The 26070-nt window shown below is 34.8% G+C and overlaps 1 protein-coding gene and 1 pseudogene across 1 annotated transcript in view; one reads left to right on the forward strand and one right to left on the reverse strand.

Annotated features, from left to right (window-relative positions):
- The window catches only part of BRIP1 (BRCA1 interacting helicase 1), a 191443-nt gene that overhangs the window by 123131 nt on the left and 42242 nt on the right, over positions 1-26070 (reverse strand). Inside the window, exons 7-10 of the mRNA XM_065909282.1 lie at positions 17482-17769; positions 11756-11977; positions 9385-9584; positions 5853-5985 (exon numbers count right to left, since the gene is read on the reverse strand). Of these exons, the coding sequence (XP_065765354.1) occupies positions 5853-5985; positions 9385-9584; positions 11756-11977; positions 17482-17769 (843 nt within the window). The remainder of the gene's footprint in view (positions 1-5852; positions 5986-9384; positions 9585-11755; positions 11978-17481; positions 17770-26070) is intronic.
- LOC136149410 (small ribosomal subunit protein uS15-like) lies at positions 3131-3683 on the forward strand (annotated as a pseudogene).

A 26070-nucleotide genomic window follows, 5' to 3' on the forward strand; every position in this document is an offset into this window, starting at 1 on the left:
AATAAATTTAAAAAAATACTCAAGTCCAGAATGCTACTTCTGTTAGCAATAGTTTTTAACTGTTTTTCGTTCAAACATCTTTTAAAACTATATAAAGAGGGACTTCCCTCACTACATGGTGGTCCAGTAGTTAAGAACCTGCCTTGCAACACAAGGGACACTGGTTTGATCCCTGGTCAAGAAACTGAGGTCCCACAGTTGCTGAGCAACTAAGACCACCTGCTGCCAACTACTAAGCCCAAGCGCTCCAGAGCCCATGCTCTACAACTAGAGAGTCCTCATGCTGCAACAAAAGATCCTGCATGATGCAAGAAAGGAAGATCCCGTGTGCCGCAAGCAAGACCCGACACAGCCAAATTAAAAAAAAAAAAAAAACCATGAGGGCACTTCCCTGGTGGTCCAGTGGTTAAGAATCTGCCTGCCAGTGCAGGGGACACAGGTACAATCCCTGGTCTGTAACTACACGCTGTGGGCGAACTAAGCCCCTGCATCACAACTATTGAGCCTGAGTGCCAGCTACTAGCCCACGCGCCCTACAGCCTGAGCTCCACAAGACAAGCCCCCATAGTGAGAAGCCCACACACCTCACCTGGAGAGCAGCCTCCATTCCTCCCGACTAGAGAAAGCCCATCTGCAGCAACAAAGACTCAATGCAGTCAAAAATACATTTTTAAAAAGTTACACTGCCTTAAAAAAGAGAGAGAGAGAGAGAAAACAAAGAGAAAAACTATAAAACTCTGATAAAAGAAATCAAAGATGATCTAAATAAATGGAGATGCTCCATGTTAGTGGATAAGAAACTCAATATTGTTCAAATGTCAGTTCTTCCCAGATTGATCAACAGATTCAATGTAGTCCAATAAAAATCCCACCAAGATACTTCATGAATACTGACAAACTGATTCTCATGCCAAAAGATCAGCCTCTGTGCACTGATGCCAAATTGAACCTTGGAGACAGTTTTAGGTAAAGTAGGAAAAATAGTTTAATTGCTTTGCAGGCAAAGGGAGAGAGAGTAGGCTTTAAACCCCGAAAAACTGTGTGTCCCAACTTGGGAGGATTTGGTGAGGAGTTTAATAGCAATAATTCAAGTTCTTGGTTGCTAACAAGATTAGCTTCAACAGTACATGAAGCAGGAACTTCCAGGCTTCAACAATACGCGAACCGTGAACTTCCAGATGTTCAAGCTTGATTTAGAAAAGACAGAGAAACCAGAGATCAAATTGCCAACCTCTGCTAGATCATCAGAAAAGCAAGAGAGTTCCAGAAAAACATCTACTTCTGCTTTATTGACTACGCCAAAGCTTCTGACTGTGTGGATCACAACAAACTGTGGAAAATTCTGAAAGAGACAGGAATTCCAGACCACCGGACCTGCCTCTTGAGAAATCTGTATGCAGGTCAGGAAGCAACGGTTAGAACTGGACATGGAACAACAGACTGGTTCCAAATCAGGAAAGGAGTACATCAAGGCTGTATATTGTCACCCTGCTTATTTAACTTATATGCACAGTACATCATGAGAAATGCTGCTCTGGATGAAGTACAAGCTAGAATCAAGACTGCTGGGAGAAATATCAATAACCTCAGATATGCAGATGACACCACCCTTATGGTAGAAATCAAAGAAGAGCTAGAGTCTCTTGATGAAAGTGAAAGAGGAGAGTGAAAAAGTTGGCTTAAAGCTCAACACATTCAGAAAACTAAGATCATGGCACCTAGTCCCATCACTTCATGGCAAATAGATGGGGAAACAGTGAGAGACTTTATTTTTTGGGGGTCCAAAATCACTGCAGATGGTGACTGCAGCCATGAAATTAAAAAAATGCTTGCTCCTTGGAAGAAAAGCTATGACCAACCTAGACAGCATATTAAAAAGCAGAGATACTGCTTTGCCAACAAAGGTCCATCTAGTCAAAGCTATGGTCTTTCCAGTAGTCATGTATGGATGTGAGAGTGGACTATGAGGAAAGCTGAGTGCTGAAGAATTGATGCTTTTGAACTGGAGTGTTGGAGAAGATGATCAAACTAGTCCATCCTCAAGGAAATCAGTCCTGAACATTCATTGGAAGGACTCATGCTGAAACTGAAACTTCAATACTTTGGCCATCTGATGCGAAGAACTGACTCATTTGAAAAGATTCTGATGCTGCCAAAGATTGACGGTTGGAGGAGAAGGTGACGACAGAGGATGAGATGGATGGATAGCATCACCGAATTGATGGACATCAATTTGAGGAAGCTCTGGGAGTTGGTGAAGGACATGGAGGCCTGGTGTGCTGTAGTCCATGGGGTCGCAAAGAGTCGGACAAGACTGAGCAACTGAACTGACCTGAACAAGATTAGAATGTGTGCAGGATCTATATGCTTTAAATCTTGTCTCAAGTGGTCTCCTAATTTTGATGAGCTTCCCTGGTTCCTCTAATCTGGCCTCAGATGGTTTCTTGGCTTCTCCTCCCTAGTCTCTGCATCTCCCCGCTTTCTCAATTAGCAGCTGTTCGAATTTGCCCTTGAAACTCAGGGAAGGTCATGGAGACTGGAGTCTGTTCCTTATAAACAAGAAATGGAGGACAGAAAGGCTTCCATGCCCAAGACCCCACAGGGTCCTGCTCAGTTTAATTTTAAGCTTATATGGAACACTGAAAGACCCAGAATAGCAAACACAATGCTGAAAAACAAATTCAGAGAACGGATACTACATGACTTAAAGACTTACTCTAAAAACAGGTGTGATACTGATAAAGGAATAGACAGTGTATCAGTGAAAAAGAATAGAGAAACCAAAAATGGGCCAACACAATACAGTCAGCTGATCTCTTGACAAAGAAACAAAGATAACCCAATGGAGAAAGGATGGTCTTTTCAATAGTGATACAGTAACATCTATACAGTAACATCTAGATCCAAAGAGATGACAAGACACTGAACTAACACACTTCACAAAAATTAACTGAAAATGGGACACAGACCTAAATGTAAAGTACAAAACTATAAAACTTCTAGAAGACAAGACAGGAGAAAATCTAGGTGACTCTGGGTTCAGTAATAAATTTTTAGATCGAACAACAAAAACAGAATCCATTTATTAATACTAAAAGCGTTATGTTCTGTGAAAGACTCCATTAACAGGATGAAAAAACAAGCCACAGGCTGGGAGAATATATTTGCAAACACACATCAGATGAAGGTCTTGTATATGAAATACCCAAGGACCTTATGCTACCATACCCCCGCCCTCACGGGTTGCATGCACACGCCCAGGAAGGGCCTGTCCCAGTTGGGTTCGGCCCTACTGCCAGAGCGCCCCCATCTGGCTGAAGCTGACAGCTGATGACGTGAAGGAGGAGATCTACAAACTGGCCAACTTGAAGAGCCTGACTTCCTCACAAATCTGTGCAATCTGAGAGATTCACATGGTGTTACACAAGTATGTTTTGTGAAGGCAATAAAATCTTGAGAATTCTTAAGTCCAAAGGACTTGCTCCTGATCTTCCCGAGGATCTCTATCATTTAATTAAGAAAGCTGCTGCTGTTCGAAAGCATCTTGAGAGGAACAGAAAGGATAAAGATGCTAAATTCCATCTGACTCTGATTGAGAGCCATATTCACATTATAATACCAAAGGAGTCCTCCCCACTAATTGGAAATACGAGTCATGCACAGCCTCTGCCCTGGTTGCATAAATTTGTCTATTGTACTCAAGCCATAAAACCATTGTTTAACAGGGAAAAAAAAAAAAAAAAACCAAAGAACTCTTAAAACTCAACCATAAGAAAACAAACAACAGGCAAAATATCTGAAGAGATATTAATATCTCACCAAATGAAATATGTAAACGGAAAATAAGCATGTGAAATGATGGCAACATGTATCATGAGGGAAACATAAATTCAAACAACAATGAGATACTACTACCTATCTATTGGAATGGCTAACATTCAAAACACCAATTGCTGGCAAGGATGTGAAACAAGAGGAACTCTTATTAACTTTTGGTGGGAATGTAAAATGGTACAATCACTTTGGAAGCTAGTTTAGCAGTTTCTTGCAAGCTAAACACAGTCTTACCATACAATCCAGCAATTGTGTTCCTAAGAATTTATCCAAATGAGAAGAAAGTATGTCCATACAAAAACATGTACACAAATGTTTACAGCAGTTTTATTCATAATTTCCCAAACTTAGAAACCACCAATATGTCCTTCAGTAAGTAAACAGATACACAAACTGTGGTGCATACATACAATGAATTTAGTTCAGAAATAGAAAGGAATGAGCTGTCAAGTCACAAGAAGACATTAAATGTATACTGTTAAGTGGAAGAAGCCAGTCTATAAATGCCACATGCCATGTGATTACAACTATATGACATTCTGGAAAAGGCAACACTATGGAGTCAGAAATAAAAATCAATAGTTACTAAAGGCTCAGCAGAGGACATAGGTGTGTTGAAGGGATGAGTAAGTGCAGCACAGAAGATTTTTAAGGCAAAGTATTCTGTATGATATTGTAATGGTAGATACATGACTTTATGCTTTCATCAAAACTCACAGACTTGTACAACACAAAAAGTGTACCCTAACATAAATCATGGACACTTTGGTTAAAAGCAATGTAACAATATTGGTTCAACTGTAATTAATGCACCAGTACTGCAAGATGTTAATGATAAGAGAATCTATAGCATCTGTGGCTGGGGGGGTGGTATATGAGAATTCTGTCCTTTTTGCTCAATTTAACATAAAACAACCACTTTAAAAAGTAAAGTCAAGCTATATTCCCCTCAACTGGACTTGAGCAAGTCTGTCACTGAAAGGTGATCTGGGAAGTCATCTCCACTTTTTCAATACAGAGGCATTGTCTTTGAGGGCCCCCTAGAGCTAGTAAGAAAGCTATAAATGCCTGCTTGCATAAACTGTGTTGTGAAGGACATTCAAGAAACTTAGATGTTCCCTCTGGATATGGGAATAGGAACATCAGAGTAAGAAACTGTTTAATGATTATTCTTTTCTGCAGGTTATTTTTTTTTTAATCATGCATTTTTATCTCTTTTAAAAAAAAGTACTGTCAAAAGTAAAATGAAAAATAAGTTTGCAACCTTCCACTCTTCACATCTGCTTTGATGTCCTAGGAGTAATCCCCTTTTAATAGTTTTGCTGTATACCCTTTCATATATTTATCCTTTTCTCTGTAGATTTTTCTAGCCCAACAATGTATCTATTTCTACATATGAAATTATGGAATAAACTACTTAAAATTACCTAGACACACCAAAATAAAAGTCAATTAATATAAATAAATAAGAACAAAGAGAGAAATGAAAAACATTTTCATCTGCAAAAAAAAAAAAAACAAAGAACTGAAAACAAACATTCTTCTGAGGACAGTGTTCAGTCATGAAGCCTCTATCCAGGAAGATGTACAAAAGTACACACTCATAAAATTTGGAATGCGATTTCATAAGGTTCCCAGTATCCTGTAGCCCACTCATGATCTCTCTACACCCAGGTTTATAACCTCTAAGTTAAGGAGAATGAAATATGAATTTATCTTATTATTTTCCAAATTTTAAAATTTATAATTGACAAAATATTTACAACTTAAAATTATTGACTTCTTTTAGCTTTAAGCAAAGTAATTAACTCCATGTTAATCTATATTTCCTTCAAACTAACAATGCTACTTTTTCTATAATTTATTTATCTATAATTTATGCCACCACTTAGATTATCAAACTGATCCAATAAAATTTTAAAACAATTGCTACTTTTTTTTTACTCTGGATTAATTATTCACTATTAAGTCATTTCTAATTCACTAAATAAATTTTACAGGCAGAAAAAAAATCTTACCTGCAAAATGGGAAAAGTAGCAGTGGTGATGCCCATTTTGTGTAAATTTAAGAGCATTTCACTTCCACTCCATACTTTACAGGATGATTCATAATCCCTTTCCACAAGATGTTCAGAGCTTGCTTCTAACCAACTGGAATAAAATAAAACAATTCCATTAACCAATATCATCCTTATGTGCACTACTATTTCGACAGAACAAACAGAAATGTGATACACTGATCTGTATTCCTTGATGCTCTTAGCACATAAATGTAGATTAAGACATATTTTAAATAGCATGTATGCTTCATATTACAAAGTAATCATACAGCTAAAAAGCAAGCTTTTATTCAGAAAAGAGAAAGATGTATGTGATCCCCAATTTGTGTTTTGTGAATTTACACTGCTTAACTTGTCTGTCTCTCCAACTGACAAATTTGGTCTGCACATAAAAATACAAGAAAGCTAATAAAGAAATTATAGTGCTAAATATTAACATTAAAATGGAATTACTAGCAAATAAATAATATATTCACTTATAAACATACAGAGAGACATTTGTACATTCAGTGAGTATTTAAATGTATTATGCCAGACACTACACTGGGTAGTGGAAATACAGCAGTAAATAAAATATGTAAGGTCCTTATTCTTATGGAAAAGAGATTCTACTTAAGAGAGGTAGAAATAAACTTAGAAACAAATCCAGTAACATGAAAACATTAGGTAGTGATAGTGATATTATGAAAATAAATTGAATTAATGCAATCTAATTGCTACTTTCATTTGAAGTGTCAAGGAAGCTCCCCTAGAGGTGACATTTATTCTAACAACTGAATGCAGAAAGCACTTAGTCATGTGAGAATCAGGGAAAAAAATAAAATAAACTGAGTACTCCAAGAAGAAGGAATATCTGGGGGTAATTAACAAATTTTGCTTACTTAAAAACCTCAAAGTCAATGTAATTGCAACACAACAGGCAGAAAGAATAATAGTATGAGCAATGTTAGTGTGATAGGCAGGAATCAGATCATATTGGGCCAGGATAATTCAGAGTGTAATGGGAAGATTTTAAAAATGGAGGATTTTAAGTAAGAGAGATAATCTACTTTAAGCATTTAAAAGATGATTCCAGTTTATAAGGCAGAATGCATTATAGGAGAAAAGCAAAAATGAAATGAGAGACTTATTAGGAGACTGCCCTTGTGGTTCAGCTGGTACAGAATCTGCCTGCAATGCGGGAGACCTGGGTTTGATCCCTGGGTCAGGAAGATCCCCTGGAGAAGAGAAAGGCTATCCACTCCAGTATTCTGGCCTGGAGAATTCCATGGACTGTATAGTCCACGGCGTCGCAAAGAGTTCGACACGACTGAGCGACTTTCACTTCACTTCAGCAATGTTCTAGGGTTTCCCGGTGGTGCTAGTAGTTAAGAACCCACTGCAAATGCAGGAGACATAAGAGACACAGATTTGATCCCTGGGTCAGGAAGACACCCTGAAGAAGGAAATGACTACACACTCCAGTATCCTTTCCTGGAGAATCCCATGGACAGAGGAGCCTGGCAGAGTATGGTCCGTAGAGTTGCAAAGAGTCAGAACAACTGAAGTGACTCAGCACACGCACACACAGTGTTTAAGTTGAGAGATGATTCTGGGATGACAGATATGAGATTGAAGGATGTGGGATATACTGTGTAGGTGGCATTTTTAAAACTTACTGATGAATTGGATGAGGTGAGACAGTCATCAAGGATAATACTTAGATTTTTGATTTGAGGAACTGGTTGGTGGTACCTGCTTAGATAAGAAAGAGAGAGCAGGCGGGGGAAGTAGGGAAAGAAAGGAGTATTTTGGAAAGTTGAAATTTTATATCCAAACAGAGAAAGTATAGTTGAGTAGATAAAAACAGCATTCCAGGGAGAGATTGGGACAAACACAGATTCAGGCCTCATCAGTCTCATCAGCTTTAGTTATTTAACTTAAGGAAAATGCAGAACTAGAAAAGAAATGAGTATCCAAGACCAAGCCCTGACACACTTCAATACGTAAACATCAAACAAATTAAGAACTATCAAAAGAAACTGAGAAAGAACTGACTGTGAGGAGGAAGAAAACCAGGAGATGTCACAGAAGCTGTCTAAAGAAAGCACATTCCTGTGTGTCTGCTTGTTCTCACTGCTTCACTTCTGATACCTCTGGTCTCCACATGTATGTCAGTTTTTTCCCCACACAAGCAATTCTCTGAGACATCAGACGGGTGTCCTATCATTCAATTCAGTTTTGACAATGAGTTTGCAGAGACTCCACAGATTAAGTACTCAGTCTCATTAGACTGTCCCTCCTCCCTCCCCAGCCTCAGACACCAGTTGTAAACATCCAGGTTGTCATCTGTGCTTCTGACCAAATACCTGTAAGTCAGAGCTTCCCATGACCCCCTCCCCAGGTTGGGCATTTACTAGAACAGCTCACAGAAATCAGGGAAACACATTTACTGGTTTTTTATGTAATAAAGGATATAGATAAAAAGTCAGATGAAGCAATATATAGGGTGAAGTCAGGAAGGCGGGCGGGCACAGAAACTTCTGTCCCTTTGGAAGTGAAATAAACCACACTCCAAGTATATATATGTGTTCACCAATGTAGAATCTCTCTGAAGACTGTATTTTTGGTATTTTTATGAAGACTTCATTACAAAGGCATGATGGAACATTAACTCAATATCCAGCCCCTCTCCTCTTTCCAGGGGGAGGTGGAGCTCAAAGTTCCAACCTTCTAAATGTGGCTTGGTTTTTCTAGTGACTGGATCCATTCAGGAGCCCTTCAACCATCACCTCATTAGAATAAAAGACAGTCCTATCACCCAGGAAATCCCAGGGGATTTAGGAGTTCTGTCAGGAACTGGGGTCAAAAATCAAACAACAAAACCGAAGATGCTCTTAGTGTTCTTATCACTTAGGAAACTATGAAGGTTTTACGAACTCTGTGCCAGAAACAGAGGACAGAGATCAATAAAGACACACACACACACACACACACACATATATTTCTGTTATTCCACAAAAGACAAAAACACTTTTCATAAAGGCGGTATTCAACAACAACCTACACTGCTGAGAGGCTAAGTAAAATAACAGAAATAACCTTTGCATTGGGCCATCTGTGGACCACTGGTGACCTTGATAAGAACAATCTCAGTAAAATTAAGCATACAGAATCACTATTAGGATGGATGAAGAAAGAATGGGAAGTGAGAAGATAGAATCAGCAACTACAGACAACTCTTTCAACAACTATGTTGTGAAACAGAAACGACAAACTTCTACATGGCAAAAACACCTCAAGGAAAGACTTAATCAAGAGCAAAGTTTGGGCTTTATGTTTAACTGGCAAGGAACAATCCATTTCCCAAGGAGTCTGGTCCAAGTTTACTGATTTTAAAATACTTGGTATAAAAAATAAATAAATAAAATAAAATAAAATACTTGGCATAACAGAACATGTTTTGAATACAAAGGCAGCACGGATGACACTGACAGACAAATGCTCTTACTTAATGAGGCTGCAGCACACAGCTCGTAGGGGTTCATGATCTTTCTTCCTTATATTATAGTTAATCATACTATCTAGTTCATCCCGAGCAAACCGAAGCTGAACTTCCGTTACACTGTAACTTGCTGATTCCCGAGCACAGTCCTCAATGTTATGAGCTTCATCTAAAATGACAACCTGTTCTTTCAGATTGATCTCCATCTATAAGATAAAAGAGGTTTCTTGTAAAACATTCAGCAAAATGGATTTAACAGCAATAGGCAGGTCACTTCATTCAAAAATTCACACCACAGGCCAATATCACAAGTCCAACTACAGAAATAACTGATTCTCAGTCTTAAAACTTTTAAAGCACTTAGGCCAAGCAAATATCTATAGAGTTTTCCATTTTTCACCCTCAAAATACTTGTAAACCTATCAACCAAAATAATACATCGTAGCGTTGGTGGTATAGTGGTGAGCATAGCTGCCTTCCAAAATAATACATCGTAAGTGACCCAGGATCAAGGTATAGCTGGTTACACAAAGGATTGTTAAGGATCTTCAACATAACTTAAAAAGGAGAATTTTTAAAAATCTGATTAAAAAAAAATTTTTTTTTAAAATAACAGCACAAGATTCAAAAGACTCTCAAAATATTAATATAATGTATTATGTATCTGTTTCATTTCAGTCTTTTCTGCAATCCTTTAGAGAACTACTCTTCCCCAACACAAATGTGATGCTGGCAGGACTGTTAATCCGTTAATCAAGGTACCACTCTCATAATGTGGGTAGACTCAGAACTCAGGCCCATAGTTAAATAAAGTATTCCATTCCTGTCTAGTCACACTAGTTCAAGAATGGGTATGAGATCCAATCTAGGCCATCCAGAGTAATTATAGGTGACTATCTTTTTTTCCAGGTTACCTAGCTGGCAAAGAAAGCTAGCTGACTATAGTTATCACTGTTTCCACTGGGAAGAACTTGCCTGGTTATAAAGCCACCACAATAGTCAAGTATTTTTTTCATAAGTTTTACCAAAGCTGGGGTTGTGTCAATGGCAACTGAAAGAGTTCTAATACAAAATGAAACAAAGCAATTGTCAGAGTTATTCTGAGGAATAATAATATACAGAGGGCTGAAGATGGCTGAGGAAAAAAAATATGAAAGAGTAGGAAATATACTGGGGTTTAGATGAGTGGAATTTGGATTTGGATAGACAGAGAGCAGGGCAATTCAACACACAGAGGTGTAATCAAAAGCAGAGATACAGGAAAGAACAAGGTATCCTCAGGAGATCTTGAGGTAATTTTTCAAGTGCTTAAGTTGGAAATCTGTAGCAGAAAAGGCTGAAAAGGCAGATTCAGGTCAGACCATTGATCATTTTGAGAGAAAGCTTGAGAAATACGGACTTTATCCATATGAGATTTTTAAGCAGAGGAAAGATGTTATAAAAGTAATATTAAGAAGACTGACTTGGCATTGATATATACAGTTGGTCAAAGGAAAGAGACCTAGTTGAAAGGTAACCAAACAAAAGGATGTATAGTTGGATGAGCTGAAGGCAAGGAGGCAGAAGGGCCTGAGAAGTCCTTGTGATAGGCTGTGTGCGGGCTCAATCGTAGGGGTATTAAATATAATGCCCATTCATTTTGAACTTCCAGAAATAGAAAGCTAAAGAGAGTTGTACAGTCAGTTCTAAAAAGAGGAGTAATAATATACCGTTATTCATTCTTTGTGTTATGTCGTAACAACTGGATGTCTCTAAGAACCAGGCAAATAAACACAAATGCTGTATCCAAAGTTCACTTATTCAAAGCTCACAAAGAATAATTTGCATACTATGCATATTCTCCCAACGTAAGTTCTTCAAAACATAGATTCTTTAGATAAATATTTTATAATAATTCTGGCTATTCATAAAGTGATAGCTATAAATGAGTCTCAAATGGGGATAATTTTGCAGCTGAGGGGATATTTCGCAATGTCTGGAGACATGTTTGACTGTGACAACTGTGAGTGTACTGTTAGCACCTAATGTACAAAACCAGAGATGCTAATAAACATCCTATAATGCACAGGACAGCCCACCACAATGAAGTATCTAGCCCAAAACATCATTACTGTCAAGGCTGAAAAATTCTTCTGTAATTCCACTTCAGTACTAGGTCCTTAAAAGTACTTATTACCTTGATAATTAAAATGACAATGTCTAATATTCATTTTTTAATATCCCCTAGAACACACTTTGAACATTCTAATCTGTTTATACATTTTTCATAAATTAAATATAAAGCAAAAGGCATTAAAACATCTAAAAGTTTTTATATCCATCACTTACATCCCAATAAACAGAAAAAAATTATTTTAATTTTTACATATCTACTCACAGTTTCTCTTATTTGTGCATCTAGAAGATAGTTGTAAGGACAAAATATTATGTCAGCATTTTGCATTAGTTCTCGTGCTGTGTAATATGGACATGCCTTTAGTTTTTTTCCCAAGCTGACAAGTTCTTCTATATCCCAGGCCTTGTGCATCCCTTGGAAAGTCTGTAATGTGTGTTGATCACTAATTTTATGAACACCATGATAAAAATAGCAGGATTTTCCCTGAAAACAAATATGTACAGTTAAAACACTAGAACAGAAGAACTAAAACAAGTTTATCTCAGAATTTTTAAAACATAATTAAAGCCACAATATAAAAATTTAACAGAGGAGACAGAGTGCACCAGGTCTATAAGATAACCATTTTAAAGAACTACATTAGTTAACTCAGATAGTGCTCCAGATCAGTACAGCTCTAGACACTCCAGATTAACTTGAGAAACATTTTTATTAAGTTAATTTATCTTTAACTGAAGGATAACTGCTTTACAATATTGTGTTGGTTTATGCCATACATCAACATGTATCAGCCAATGTATACATATGTATACATGTGTATACATGTCCTGAAACATGTATACATATGTTTACATTAATTTTATATATCATGTATTTTATATATCATTAATTTTATGTATCAATAAAATGTCCTTAGTGATGTATACATGTACACACATGTCCCCTCCCTCTTGAGCCTCCCTCTCACCTCCCACACTTCCCCTCCAGGTTTTTACAGAGCCCCAGTTTGAGTTCCCTGAGTCACAGAGCAAATTCCCATTGGCTCTCTAGTTTACATATGGTAGTGTATATGTAGAAACATATTTTTAAAGTATATTTGTTGTGACTCATGTTCTGATTAAAGTGATATTAGGCAAAAATATTACTGGAAAGATACATAAAAGCAATAGTATCACTAGTTGCTTTCAAAGATGAGAGCCAAGTGACTTAGGGATAGGACTGAGAGAGGTTTTTCTCTATAGACATTTCTGTATCTTTTCAATTTGAGCCATGAGACAGTACTACTTAATCAAATACAAATATTAATAAAAACAAAGGAAGGAAAAAAGAATGCAAAGTGGGAAAGAGAGAAGAAGAAATGTTCCAAGGGACAAAAGTATTCATCATATAAAATTGGAAAATACAAGCATACCAAAAATCTATAAATTACCTAAAACCCCATTATATAAAAAATGTACTATTAATATTTTGATGTATCTCATTTCAGATTTCTTCTCTATATATCAATATATCTCTGTAATGTGAACCAATATTAAAATGAGAACAAATCAAATTTTCCCCAGGTGCATGCACTGAGTATTACTAACAATCTAGTCACTAAGTATTTTTTACAAAACTGGTACTGCCTTTTTTCTCATAGCCTATTTTATTGAAAATCTTATCAAATATATCTTTTTTTTTTTTTTTTTTTTTTTATTAGTTGGAGGCCAATTACTTCACAACATTTCAGTGGGTTTTGTCATATATTGACACGAATCAGCCATTGAGTTACACGTATTCCCCATCCCGATCCCCCCTCCCACCTCCCTCTCCACCCGACTCCTCTATCACTCTTTTTTCATTGTTGCTTATATATATTGGGTTAATGTGCCACATCTGATGAACCAGTTGATCACTGGACATTTAGACTGGTTTCAATTTCTGCTTTATAAATAATGCTGCAATAAGCAATTTTATGCCCATTTCTAAATATTTTCTTATCATACATTTTTAGAAATGGCATTATGAGATCAGAGAGTATATTTTAAGTTTCTTGAAAACCATATCGTCAAATTATCCTCCAGAAAATGTTTATGAACATTTTATATTACCCTTTTTCCACATCTTTATCAACATTATCTTTTTTTATTTTTGCCTATTTTAAAGGCAAAAACAGAATCTTCTTTCAGGTACTATCTACTAATGTCCTTTGCCATTCTATTACTGGAAGTAAAAAAATTTTATTAACATATGTACACTAATCAAAAAAGATGTTTGATAAAATGCAGTCCTGGCAAAGGCACCATATCCTACTAAAAGGTGTATAAAATTAGAAGTATAAACTTCTATTAGAAGTACAAAGGAAATTTAACTATCAAATAAAATTTCATCATTAATGTAATTATATATATAGTGCACTGTTTAACAGCTCCCACCAAATTGGAAAGAAACTAAATATCTGCCAACAGGGGATATGTTAAATAAATTCTGACAAATTCATATAAATGGTATGTGCAATGCTTAGTCACTTAGTCGTGTTCAACTTCGCAACCCCACCCACAGACTATAGAACACCAGGCTCCTCGGTCCATGGGGATTCTCCAAGCAAGAATACTGGACTGGGTTGCCATGTTCTCCTCCAGAGGATCTTCCCAACCCAGGGATTGAACCCAAGTACGGTCCTTAAAAAATGAGGTTGGTTTGCCTTTGTGCTGATTTTTAGGCTTTAAAGATAATCTATACACATACATTATACAAAACACATATTATAAATGTTTTAGAAGAATACACAAAAAATTTTATAGTATGTCCCTTAAAGGGATGGAAAGAACTAAAAAGAGAGATCTTCTCCTTCCATTTAATACCTTTCCATAATTTTGAGTCTCTAACCATGTATGTTAGTTTTCTTTTTCAACTGCCATTTGCTACTAGGTGGTGAAATAATGGGCCATTTTAATTTTATATATCAATAAAAAAATTAATGTGATTTTGAAAACTAATATTTATCTTTCCCAGTTTGCTATCCTTAACCACTGGGGAGATATATGTGCATGTGTGTGTGTGTGTGTGTGTGTATTTTTATCTACAAACTATCAAAAATGAAAATCTGTTTTTAAAATATTCATACATTATTACATATACAAAAATATCTAGACACTGCTAGAAATGGAGTAACTTATAAAAAGGTTATAACTTAGAAAAGAATGTCTGCAAATTCAAGGACAAGGCATGATCAGCTGAGGACTGCTAATTCAGCCATACCACTTATTGTTCCTCCAAGGTATTAAAAATAAGAATTAGAAAGGGCTCATCTGTGTTTACTTGCTTCAATTTTGTATTATTTTCACTTACTTTATCTAATCTCTATTATTCTTTTTAATCCATGCCATGTCAACTTCCCTATACCATATGCCACCGTTTGTTTTTGTTTCTAACGCAGTAAAAACTCTAACGGTTAAGAGAAAACTTGCTTCTTCCTTTCTCTCACTGGGCAGATTTCAGGGCCCATCTTTCTCATGTGACTGGGCATCAAAAGTAGCTGAACTAGAAGCCTTTTAAGAGTTCTCCGACCACTGACTGCCATTTCTAAAGTTCCTTCTAGCTCTAAAATTCTATGATTTTGGGTCTAGAGACAGTTGGAAATACGTCAAGTATCTTTCATACTGACTTTGATATCAGATTGAGCTTAATAATGACACACCATTTCTTCATTCCAAGTACCTTTCATACTATTCTGAAAGTTTTTATTTGTATTGATAACAAAGTGATCACTAAGGTGTCTTCAAGTCTATGGTTATGGACTGTTAAATGTCATCTTAATAAAAAAAAGATATTCTTCTATACCTAAAACAATTTTTTAGAATGATTTCTAGAGCTAGTTAAGATGATTTTTTCTTAATTGAGACAAAATTTGACTTTTAGCAGATATGTACATTGCTTTTCCAGTATAGGAATATAAAAGAAACAGTGAACAAAAACACATGTGCCTTTGGATCAAGCCAAAAAATCAGAAAGTTACACTTTAAGGGCACTTAGAATGACACTGCTGTGCAGGCTGATAGCAAAACCAGAAAAGCTCATCCATTTTAGCAGTGTAATATAACCCAGAGGGGAGTCTGTCAATTCAAGTGTTATCACACTCAACTCTTTTTCACTTAAACTGTCAGTTATCTATTTATCATTCCTCTTTGGTAATTCAGCCATAGTAAACACAGACACCTTTAGTGACTTTGTAATTGTCCCTCATTACAATACCAAATTACCCTCATGGCTTGGGAACAAGAAAGAGAATGTTCATGTATGCCTTATGAGCTAGCCATTCTGAGGCAGAATTATGTCAAGACAAATGCAGATATCTTCAATTATTTATATCGTTAATATTCAAAAATAAAAGATTTGTTTACTTTAAAACAGAACCTGAAGGCCGGTGAAATGTTCTGAATATTTAAGTCTATGTGATTTTTATTTTTACAAGATTCAAACTTAGAAGAATAAAGATTAATCAAAAAATATAACCAACACTGCAGGATTCTAAAAGATTACATAAAATACTTGCTTTCAAGGCATAATCACATGATAAGTTTCTCAATAACAAGTAGCAAAAGATAATGACAACACCAGCAAAACTTCCTGCACAGACTAAAAACAAATTTCAAGCATTTGAGGAATTTAGTAGATATTTTAGCCACATATGGAAAGAAGTCTACTTAAGTATAAAATTTATGGGCTTTTATCATGAAGAGCCTTTTCTCTATTTTATTATTTTTTTAACATTCAGCTTTTTAATATTTTTATCTCTCTTTGAAGAGAACTTTTAAAATATACAGTGAAAAAGGCTGCACAATTCCTCAGTTAAAAAGAATATATATGGAAACAAATATGATCATACAATTTTAACAATGGTTTTGATTCAGTTATTCTGTATTTTCTTCTTGATTCTAAAAAAGTCACTTAAGTTTTTCCACTGAAGCCCCTTAGTACTTATATTTCATACTATCTATCGGGTTTGAGTATCTATTGAGGCTTCTTTTGAATAACCCCAATAAAGGTTGAATAAATTTCACATAATAGTAGGAAGCACTGAAAGAGAAAAACGTAATACAAAATAATCTATTCACATTATACATTAGGAAATGATATACAGTTAAATGAAACTAGAGTCTAAGAGGCTATAGCTAGCTCTTAGACTTTGTGTAGAACCAACTATGTTTGACAAAATACAGAGAGACAGAACTTTCAAAATATATTAAAATATCATTGGTCGTTTCATATACTATCAATTCATCAATAATTTCTGGGTATAATTCCAGACTTGTAACTTCAATTTTAGAGTAAACTAGTTATCTAACTGGTACAGACAACTAAACTAATACTGACAAAATATTATCACAAAATCATGACTTTAGTGAGATTTCTTTATTTCCACCTAGCCAAAATTCATTATTCTAAATTTCCCCAGAAAATTTCAAAGCCATAAATAACATCTTTAGTTAATAATTTACTGTAATTTTTAAAAGAAGTTTATACTAATCAGAATTATGAGACAGTACAGTCATTACGTTTCTCAATTAAAAAACATTTTAAAATTTGCCCAGAGAGGTCCTATGTAAATTACCTTCTTCTGAAATTTCTAAATATGTAAAATATATCAATTAGATCTAGTTAGGCGAAATCATTTAAATGTTTTGTACTCCTCATTTGACCTCCATGTTTGACTGTTTTTAAAAGAAGAAATTAAGACATGGAAATTAATTTTCAAGGAATTAAATAAATATCCCCCCAAAAATAAATAAACAAATAAATATCCCCACGTTTTAGGACAAAAACTCATAACTTTAAACTTGAATAAAAGATTTCCTTATGGTAAAATTACTTTTAAAAAAATATCAACACTAGCAACCGATCTGACTTAAGTGATCATTGTAAATGTACATATAAAATGAACACATTAGAGTAATTTTTATCTTTTCAGCCTAATTTTTTGCCTAAAATAAATGAACTTTACTCACATTTTTCCCATCCAGCAATTCCATGCATTTTTCATTTCTGTTGAAGTTACCTATTACTTCCGGATGGACACAAGTATGATCCCTGCTGGAAAGAATAGTCATCGGGACCCCTGAGTACGCTGTTCTCTGGAGCTCTCTAGTAATCTGAGCAATCTGCTTGTGTGTGCGTGTCCCAAAATATATTTTGGGTATCTTGGACTTCCCCCCATGATCCTTCTTAGTGGTGTTTGAAGACTCTTCACTGTTTCCTTGTTTAGTAGAACAGCACCTACAACAGTGACCAGGCGGCTGTAACAGAGGAAAGAAAAAATAACTAATGTCTGGTCTACCATGAAATTTTTATCAAACTTTTCATGGAATCAAAACTATAAGTAGTGAATCACAAATGCCAAATAAAGGGAAATTCCATAATGTCACATCATCTAAAATTTGCCTTTAAAGAAAAAACTGCAGATTCAATTTCAAATTGGTTCTCTCACTCAAGTTACAAATGTTTCCATATTTACATTGTTTTCTAACATACTACTCCAACTCTCAAATTCCAAATGTTCTAAGTACATTTTAATTCTCCTCTTTCATAAAATTATAAAACTAAGAAAAAATGAAAGACAATTTTCATTTTTGCTTAGGCTTCAAGTGAACTGTGATATTACAGTTTAGATTTAAGAGTGCTATTTTCTTCACAGCACAATCCATTCAAATATCCTATAATAAACCAGTATTTAAAAAAGCATTTTAATCATAACTTGCAAAAGAATAGAAACATCAAGTTGAATCTAAATCATCACTCAAAAACAATGAGAAAACTATTTGCTAGCAAAGGTATGAAAATGAAAGCAAATTATTAATACTTAATAATGAAGACAGGTTGCTTGTGTGGAACAAGTATATCTGAAATTCAATTACCGGTCATGGAACATAAATCCATCAGCACAATTATCATTCAAGATAGCTTTTCCTAGACAATTTTACTCAATTCAGTTTCATAATTAAAAGTCATATAAATGGCTCCTTAAATATACCATATGGAACATCAGGAGTACAGTATAATATTTACCTGACTTTTCTCTAGTTTCAAACTCAAAAATTTTTTTTAAAAAAGCTTAATGCTATATATTAGAACACACTGGTTCTTAATAACTACTCTCTTCTCAACCTTAGTTACTATACAAATGAGACAGAATGCAGCCTCCTTTAAGAGAAAGATTAAGAAATGGTTAGTTTATAGGAATGGTCACTGATTGGGAAAAATACTAAATAGCACAGTAGCTTAAGAGCACTTGTACCAGAGAGTTTGAGTTTAGTAGAACAAACACTCCATTTAACTGAAGGGCTTTTTTTTTAATTATAATCAGTAAGATTAGCCTTCATAAACAAATGCTAAGTCATAGCATGTTACACCACAATACTGGGGATCAAGCTGTCTTTTAGCCTCAACTCAGTGGAAAAGCAAGTTCGAATTACTCCCAGTCTCGCTCAACCTTGTCCGCCATTAAATATTACAATACATGATAGAATGGATGTAAATGTGACCCTTCTGGAGCTGTCACTCACTGGGATAAAAGGTTCACTGATGTGCCAAATAAACAGTCAGTCAAAGCAGATAAAGTTACAGCCATGCTGGAATTGTTACATTCCCCTCTCAGGTTGCCAGTAACAGCAGATTTCATTACAGAGTGCTGCCACATTAAATAGCCAGTTCCAAATATCCTGCCTTCTATATTGAATAATTACTTATTCACTGAAAGGATAAAAAGAAGAGTTATGAATGGGGCTCTTGTCAACAGTGAGGCAGGAAACAGCTGACATGTGGTTTATGTTACATATGTTGCAATATCTAACAATTTCTGGTCACACAGAAAATGGAATGCAAATTATATCACGGTATTTCTGACTGAATTCCTTTTAGTCTTTTTCAATGATCAAATTAATTAACTTAGTAAAAGAATTAAAGTAACTCTTGGTAGCAGAATTAGTTTATTTTCATATTTTCAATCTTTTTACTCAATTATATCTCTTTCTTATGATACAGTTAAATTCTTTGTGAATATTAGAATGCTAGGGCCCAATGCACTATGATATTCTCTATTGGATATATACAAGCCTAAAACTAATTCAATAAAGTGGTCTTTTTCCCATGGCTTGGAAAACCTACTTTTTGATATGATACTTTTCAACGTATTCCACTTAAAGCTTTAGGATCTACTCCTTTTATTTTCATTCAGTTATTTTTCTAAACAAAAAATTTAATCGCTATAGAAAAATACAAAATAAGTCAACCACCACATATAACTAGCAGATCCTCCTACATGTAACCATATCTTTCATATTTTCCCAATAAAAAAAGGATGCTATTATACAGTCTTATAACTTTCTGCTTTGCATGCAAATGTTTTAATTTTAAAAGCAGTATTTGCACTAATATTTTAAAGGGATCTGCTTATCTTAAAATGTTATACTAACAGCATAACTAACAAAAGCAAAAGATATAGGACTTGTTTTAGAAAGTTCTCACTAGAGTAGCTTTATTATGTACCTTAAATGTTTTTTTCACTCCATAATTGAAAAAAAATTATAAAACACAACTAATTTTTATATTAAAAACGTTTTACATTTGTTAAGTCTTCCAGTGTTCTGAATTATACAATTTATGAACTCAAAGGTAACTCCTCAAGATGATGGTTTTCAGTGAGTGGCTGGACAAGTAGAGTAGAAGACAGAAACTAAGAAAGTTGATTCTTATTTATTTGCAGTATTAAAGAGGAATTACTTCTTCAGAAGTGATCTTCTATTGAATTTAAAGGATTTGGTATAATCATAGTTGCAGATGGAACATGCTGAACACAACAACAGAACAGAGGCTTAAAAAAAAACACACTTATTTAGGAACAAAAGAGAATTATCTGTACCAAAATCAGCAACTTTCAATTTTGTATGAAAACAGAGAAAGAGTCCTGAAAACAACAATGATAAGAACTCATAAAATCCTCTAGTTCAAATTAGGCTAATATTTTCTAGCCTCTCTCTGAAACTCTTTGACCTAGGGATCTTAAAACAACAGGTGAATAAAATTAAGTATTTTTCACCAAGTAATTCTCCTGCTGACAAATGATCAAGTTTACTTCCCACAGGGATATTTTCCTTTTGTTTTTGCTCTTTAAATTTATATAGATTGTATCAGGAAACTGGAGAATAAATTAAAAAGTATTCTTTCTCATCTAATATATCTAAATGTCAAGTAAGATAAAACACATAGGCTCCCCAAACCTGGAATCTCTAAGAACTGTAGCAACATCATATGGTAGAACTAATCTCTTTAATAGATGGCTTCTTTTCCCATAGCTGGAAACTGTCTAGAGTTCCTTTTCTTTAACAAAAGGCAAGAAAACTTAACCCAAATACAGCCCCCCAAAAATCTACTATCGTAAGAGATGTGGATGTGACAGTTGTATTAGTTCCACATGTAGGAGTCAACTGTTTAAAAATACATTTCAAATCTACAATAGACAAAAACTGTTCTTAGGAGCAACCAGGGATTTTAGAAAATTATCTTTGTGTCCAACAATTTCTATTTATTCCCTCTCTTGTCAGACTATATAGATATGCATTAATGTTTTTTGAAAGGATAAAGAATGGATATAATATTTGATCTTGAAAGGGCAACTTCTGAGTCCTTGCCACTATTCCTTTCACAAGGTTATAATCAGAAGTATAAGTAGATTAAGATAACTATGTCAACCTCTAAAGTTTCATAGCTCTTGCCAACCTTTTCTTTGAACAACAATGAAAATTATTATGTTAAAATTACTATATTTACTTGGAAAAATAAAAATTAGCAAGGTGACTAAATATGCCTAAAAAAGGATAATAATAAAGGAGTAGTTAGAAATGACTGCATTGCCAGAAAAGTTATTTTGTGAATTCATAAATCAGGGGAGTATCTAAACAGAATCTATGAACTGAATTCTACAAGTAAGCGTAAAAGGATGTTTAATATGAAAAATAAGCACATAAAGAAGTAGAGAGGGGAAAAAGACCAGAAAGAAGCTTATCTGCATGAAATGAAGAGAAAACTAGGTCCATGAAACAGTAACATACTTTTCCATATGTGCATGCATTGTCTTTCAACCACACTGCAAATTCCTGAGGACAGAAACTATGTCTTATGTTATTTCATATACTCATTCATTGAGCATGGTATTTTGCATATAACTGTAACTTAATTTTTTTAACTGATGGATTGTGACTAATGTCCCTAAACCAAATACTGTACCCATGTACCACATTTTATTTATCTGTAGATGTTTAACTGATGCCCAAATTTTACTTCTTCACATATCAAAAAGTTACCTCAAAATAAAAAGGTTAGCTTTTAAAAAAAAGTACAGGACAATTTGTTATCTTTCAAGAACAATAAGAAAAATCATCTTGTTATGTTACTATCTGGGCCACTTTAGTTGTGAGTGGCAAACACATATCCTGATATATTCATTTAATAACTATCATTTATTAAGGCTGTCCCTGTTCTAAGCACTCTACTTGTACTATCTCATTCATTCATCTATCCATTCATCCATTCATTCATTCAAGAAACATTAGAATTCCTAACATATTAAGCCAAATAGAAGACAATGACAAAGATCATTTCATTCCACCAACAGAGAGATCTTCACTTTTTAATTGTTCTACAAGGTATGTTATAGGAGATTATCAATACCAGTTTCACTTAGTACTCTAAGTGCATTATTTTCTGAATGCAACTACAAAATATTCTTAAGGATAAGCTATAAAATTTACTTCATAAAAACCATTTTAACTTATTATTAGTTGACATTTAAGTCACACATTTTCTAACAAGATGGACATTATGTTGCACAAGGGGGAAAAACAAAAATTCTTCAGTTGAGACTCTTTAGAGCAAGCATCACACTTTTTCTACAAAGGACCAGAGAGGAAATATTCTAGGTTGTATGGGTCATAAAATCTCTGTCCCTATATACAGAAAAATATCTTTATGACCTTAATATAGGGAAGGATTTCTTAAACAATACACCAAAAGCACAAGTGACTGAAAACAATCTTGAGAAGATACATATGCTGTATATAACCGAGGATCAGTCTTCATAACACATAAAGAATTCCAACAAACCAATTTTTAAAAAACCCAATAGAAGAATAAGAATCCAAGAACAAGAAATCACAGGAGAGAAAAGCAAAACACCCAACAAACATCTGAAAAGATGTGCAACCTGTACAACCTGATGTTCAAGTTCATTAGAAAGAAAGAAAGTGAAGTCGCTCAGTTGTGTCCAACACTTTGCAACCCCATGGACTGTAGCCTACCAGGCGCCTCCGTCCATGGGATTTTCCAGGCAAGAATACAGGAGTGGACTGCCATTTCCTTCTCCAGGAGATCTTCCCGACCAGGGATTGAACCTGGGCCTCCTGCATTGTAGGCAGACGATTTACCGTCTGAGACACCAGGGAAACTAATTAGGAAAATGCAATTAAAACCCTAATTGTATTTCATTTACATCCACCAGACTAGGTGTCAGAAAAGATATAAAGCAACTCTCTTAAACACTGCTGATCCAAGCATAAAGTGACACAGTCACTTTGAAGAACAAGTTGGTGACATAGCGATATCAAATACATACAGACCCTTGGGCCCAGCATGAGCCTGCTAGTCATACATGCTAGTGACAGATTTGCAGATTCAGAGAGATACAATAGGGATATTCTTTGTTTTAATAGTGATGAAAATAAGCTAAATGTGTCAAAAAAAAGAATGAGTAAATAAATTGTGGCGTCTATCAATGGAATACTGTAGATAATGGAAAAAAAAAAAAGAACCAGAGGTCTAAGTATCAACATAGATAAAGATCAAAAAAAGTGTTAAGCAGGTTAAGTGTGACTTAAATGAAATTTTATTTTCCCCATAAACTTCCAGACAAACTGATGATAGGAATAAAACTATAAAAACGTTAGGTAAAAAATTAGGAATCCCCACTACAGTAGATAATCCTTGGAGCTAAGGAACGTAGTACACATTTGGAAAATGCTAAAAAGTGCTTCAAAAGAAACCTAAAACAGCAAATACACTGGTTACTCCTCAGCAGCTTAATACGTAACAGAACAACTATCATCTTAACCTCTCGTGACCAAACTTTTCAACTTAACTGATTAAGAAACAGACTCCTAATTTACATCCATGTATTGTTACAGAGGAGAGAGTTTGGGATCACCCAGAAACTAGAAACACAATTTTGGATACATTATTTAGAAAGTGAGTCCATAAGTTATCATTATGTGCTCACAGAAGACTATGACTTATTTGGGTGAGGACTTTACTCCAGAATTTATGTCTGATTTTACAAAGAAAATAAAATAGAAATAGCATTTTATTTACAATGAACTTGCTTAGTCACATTAATTCTGTAAAGGAATAAACAAGTTGATAGTCCAAAGAAGATAATTTTATAAAGATTCCTCTACTACTTGTAAATTAATTTCTCTTTTAATGTTTGTTAATTATGCAATATTAACAAAATTCTATAACAGTTCACTAATGTTTATTTCTAACTCCATTTTACAGGTGAAAAAATAAAATCTGAAGCTCTTCAAGTGGCCACAAAATTCATGATAAATTTGTGAGAAGTTAGAATTCATAACCTTAAATCTTAAAGTTTTAATTAACAAGATCATTTTTAATCTACCATTTAACTTGACCCGAAAAAAAAAGCAAAATACTGCCCTTTTTTATTTCCAAACATCATGCACATGAAGAACTAGTGGTAAAAACAAGTCAGTGAATACCGAATTATAGTTTGAGGCATATGAAAGAAGGTTTACTGTTAATCTTTTATCAACCATTTGCTGTTGTCCCTGCCATCTGAAGACGTACTGACTGCCTGTTGTGCAAACTCTCACGGAGGCGCACACTCTAGTTAAGATAGCAAAAGTGACGCAACTATACCGTTTCAACTATTCTTTTTTAAAAATTCAAACAGCAGTACTCTACTGCCACAGTTTCATGATTAAACTGCACAAGGCAGCTGTTTATCCACTCACAGCAACCAGCAGGTGAACCTGATTCAATATTTATCACAGGCTTTCACAGATCACTGCTAACCAAGCAAACGTTTTAATTAAGCTGGAACTTGCTTCAAAGAGCTCATTCAAGATGTCAATCAGCAGGTAAGAGATCAGATACAGTGTCAGGTGAGAGTGTGTAATACAAATCCACAACTTTCTTCATCCCATCGCTGTAAATTAGCCTGCTCTAAAGTTCAGATTCTGATTGTAACAGACTGCCAGTCTCCTGGAATGTGTAACTGAAGTCACTCAAATTCTATTGTGAAGGTTGTAAGCAATATGTTAAACTGCAATGGGCTAGCACATTAAGACAGATCACTTTCACGGTTGTTTTTTGATACCGTAAGTGTCTGTTACCCTACTCTCCACTTACTGTTTACTTTCTTGCCTACTGTAAATGGGAATTCCTTAACACAGCTGCCTCAGTTTCTGAGTTTATAACCAAGAACACCCCAAAGTGGTATAATTTTTCATCTAAATTTATACTAGAACAATCATATTTCTCTAAGACTTCTCAGTTAAAGAACAAATACAAAGATGACCAACCTATACACAGCAACAGTCCTCCTGGAACAGTAGCACAGATGTGACTATAGCAATGAGTCTAAAAGTATAGTGAGTAGTCACACTGAACAACTTCTGAGAAATACCTGGGATATTTATTGATACAACAACAACAAAAAAAGGAAAAAAGAAGAATCAAAGAAAGGAAATGGGGGAGAAAAAGGAAAGTTCTTCCTTAGAGAACATTGCTAGCTAAAACTTGTAAATAGAATGATAAAATCTTAAAAATCACTATTTTTCAACTCCCACGTAATAGTTGATTCCTACAAGGTACATAAATGGATGCTAAAATCACTGGGTAAATGTTGTTGGGAAACAAGATACATAAGACTCCAAGTATCATCCCAAAGATTACTTCTTAATTACAAAAGAAAAATATGCCTTTATAATGGAGACCACCTGTAACCAAGTGGTCGATTTTTAACATTAGCAGTAGGGAGACAAACTGGCATCACGTGCCTCTTGATATGCTATAGTAGAAAATATACTTATGTAGTTTCCTTGAATAAAACTACATGATTATGAAATCTAAACTATCAAGCCATGAGTCAAAAAGTACCTAGGAATACAGAAACTGTGGTAAACGACATATTATTTAGTTGGTGAAAATAAATCCAACTGCACCCTTATGATATTTGCAGTTGTATATTTTACTTCAAAAATCCTTTGGAATTGTCTGATATTTTTATTTTCTCCTTTATCATACAGTATTTTGGCATTTTTCAAACTTTTATCAATTAATCTTTTTAAAATGAGAAAACAAAGCCATCCTGTGATGTCATCTTCTACTTACTGACCAAAATGCTATAAATAAAAGAGATTTCTGCTTCTTTCACCACCACTAAAAATTAGTGGACAAATTATCAGTACCCAAGCCTCTAAAGCAGCGCTAGTTGCCACAGAGCAACCAAGGCCGTGCAGCACAATCAA

This window comes from Muntiacus reevesi, chromosome 18 (assembly GCF_963930625.1).
Source record: "Muntiacus reevesi chromosome 18, mMunRee1.1, whole genome shotgun sequence".
Taxonomy (NCBI): Eukaryota; Metazoa; Chordata; class Mammalia; order Artiodactyla; family Cervidae; genus Muntiacus; species Muntiacus reevesi.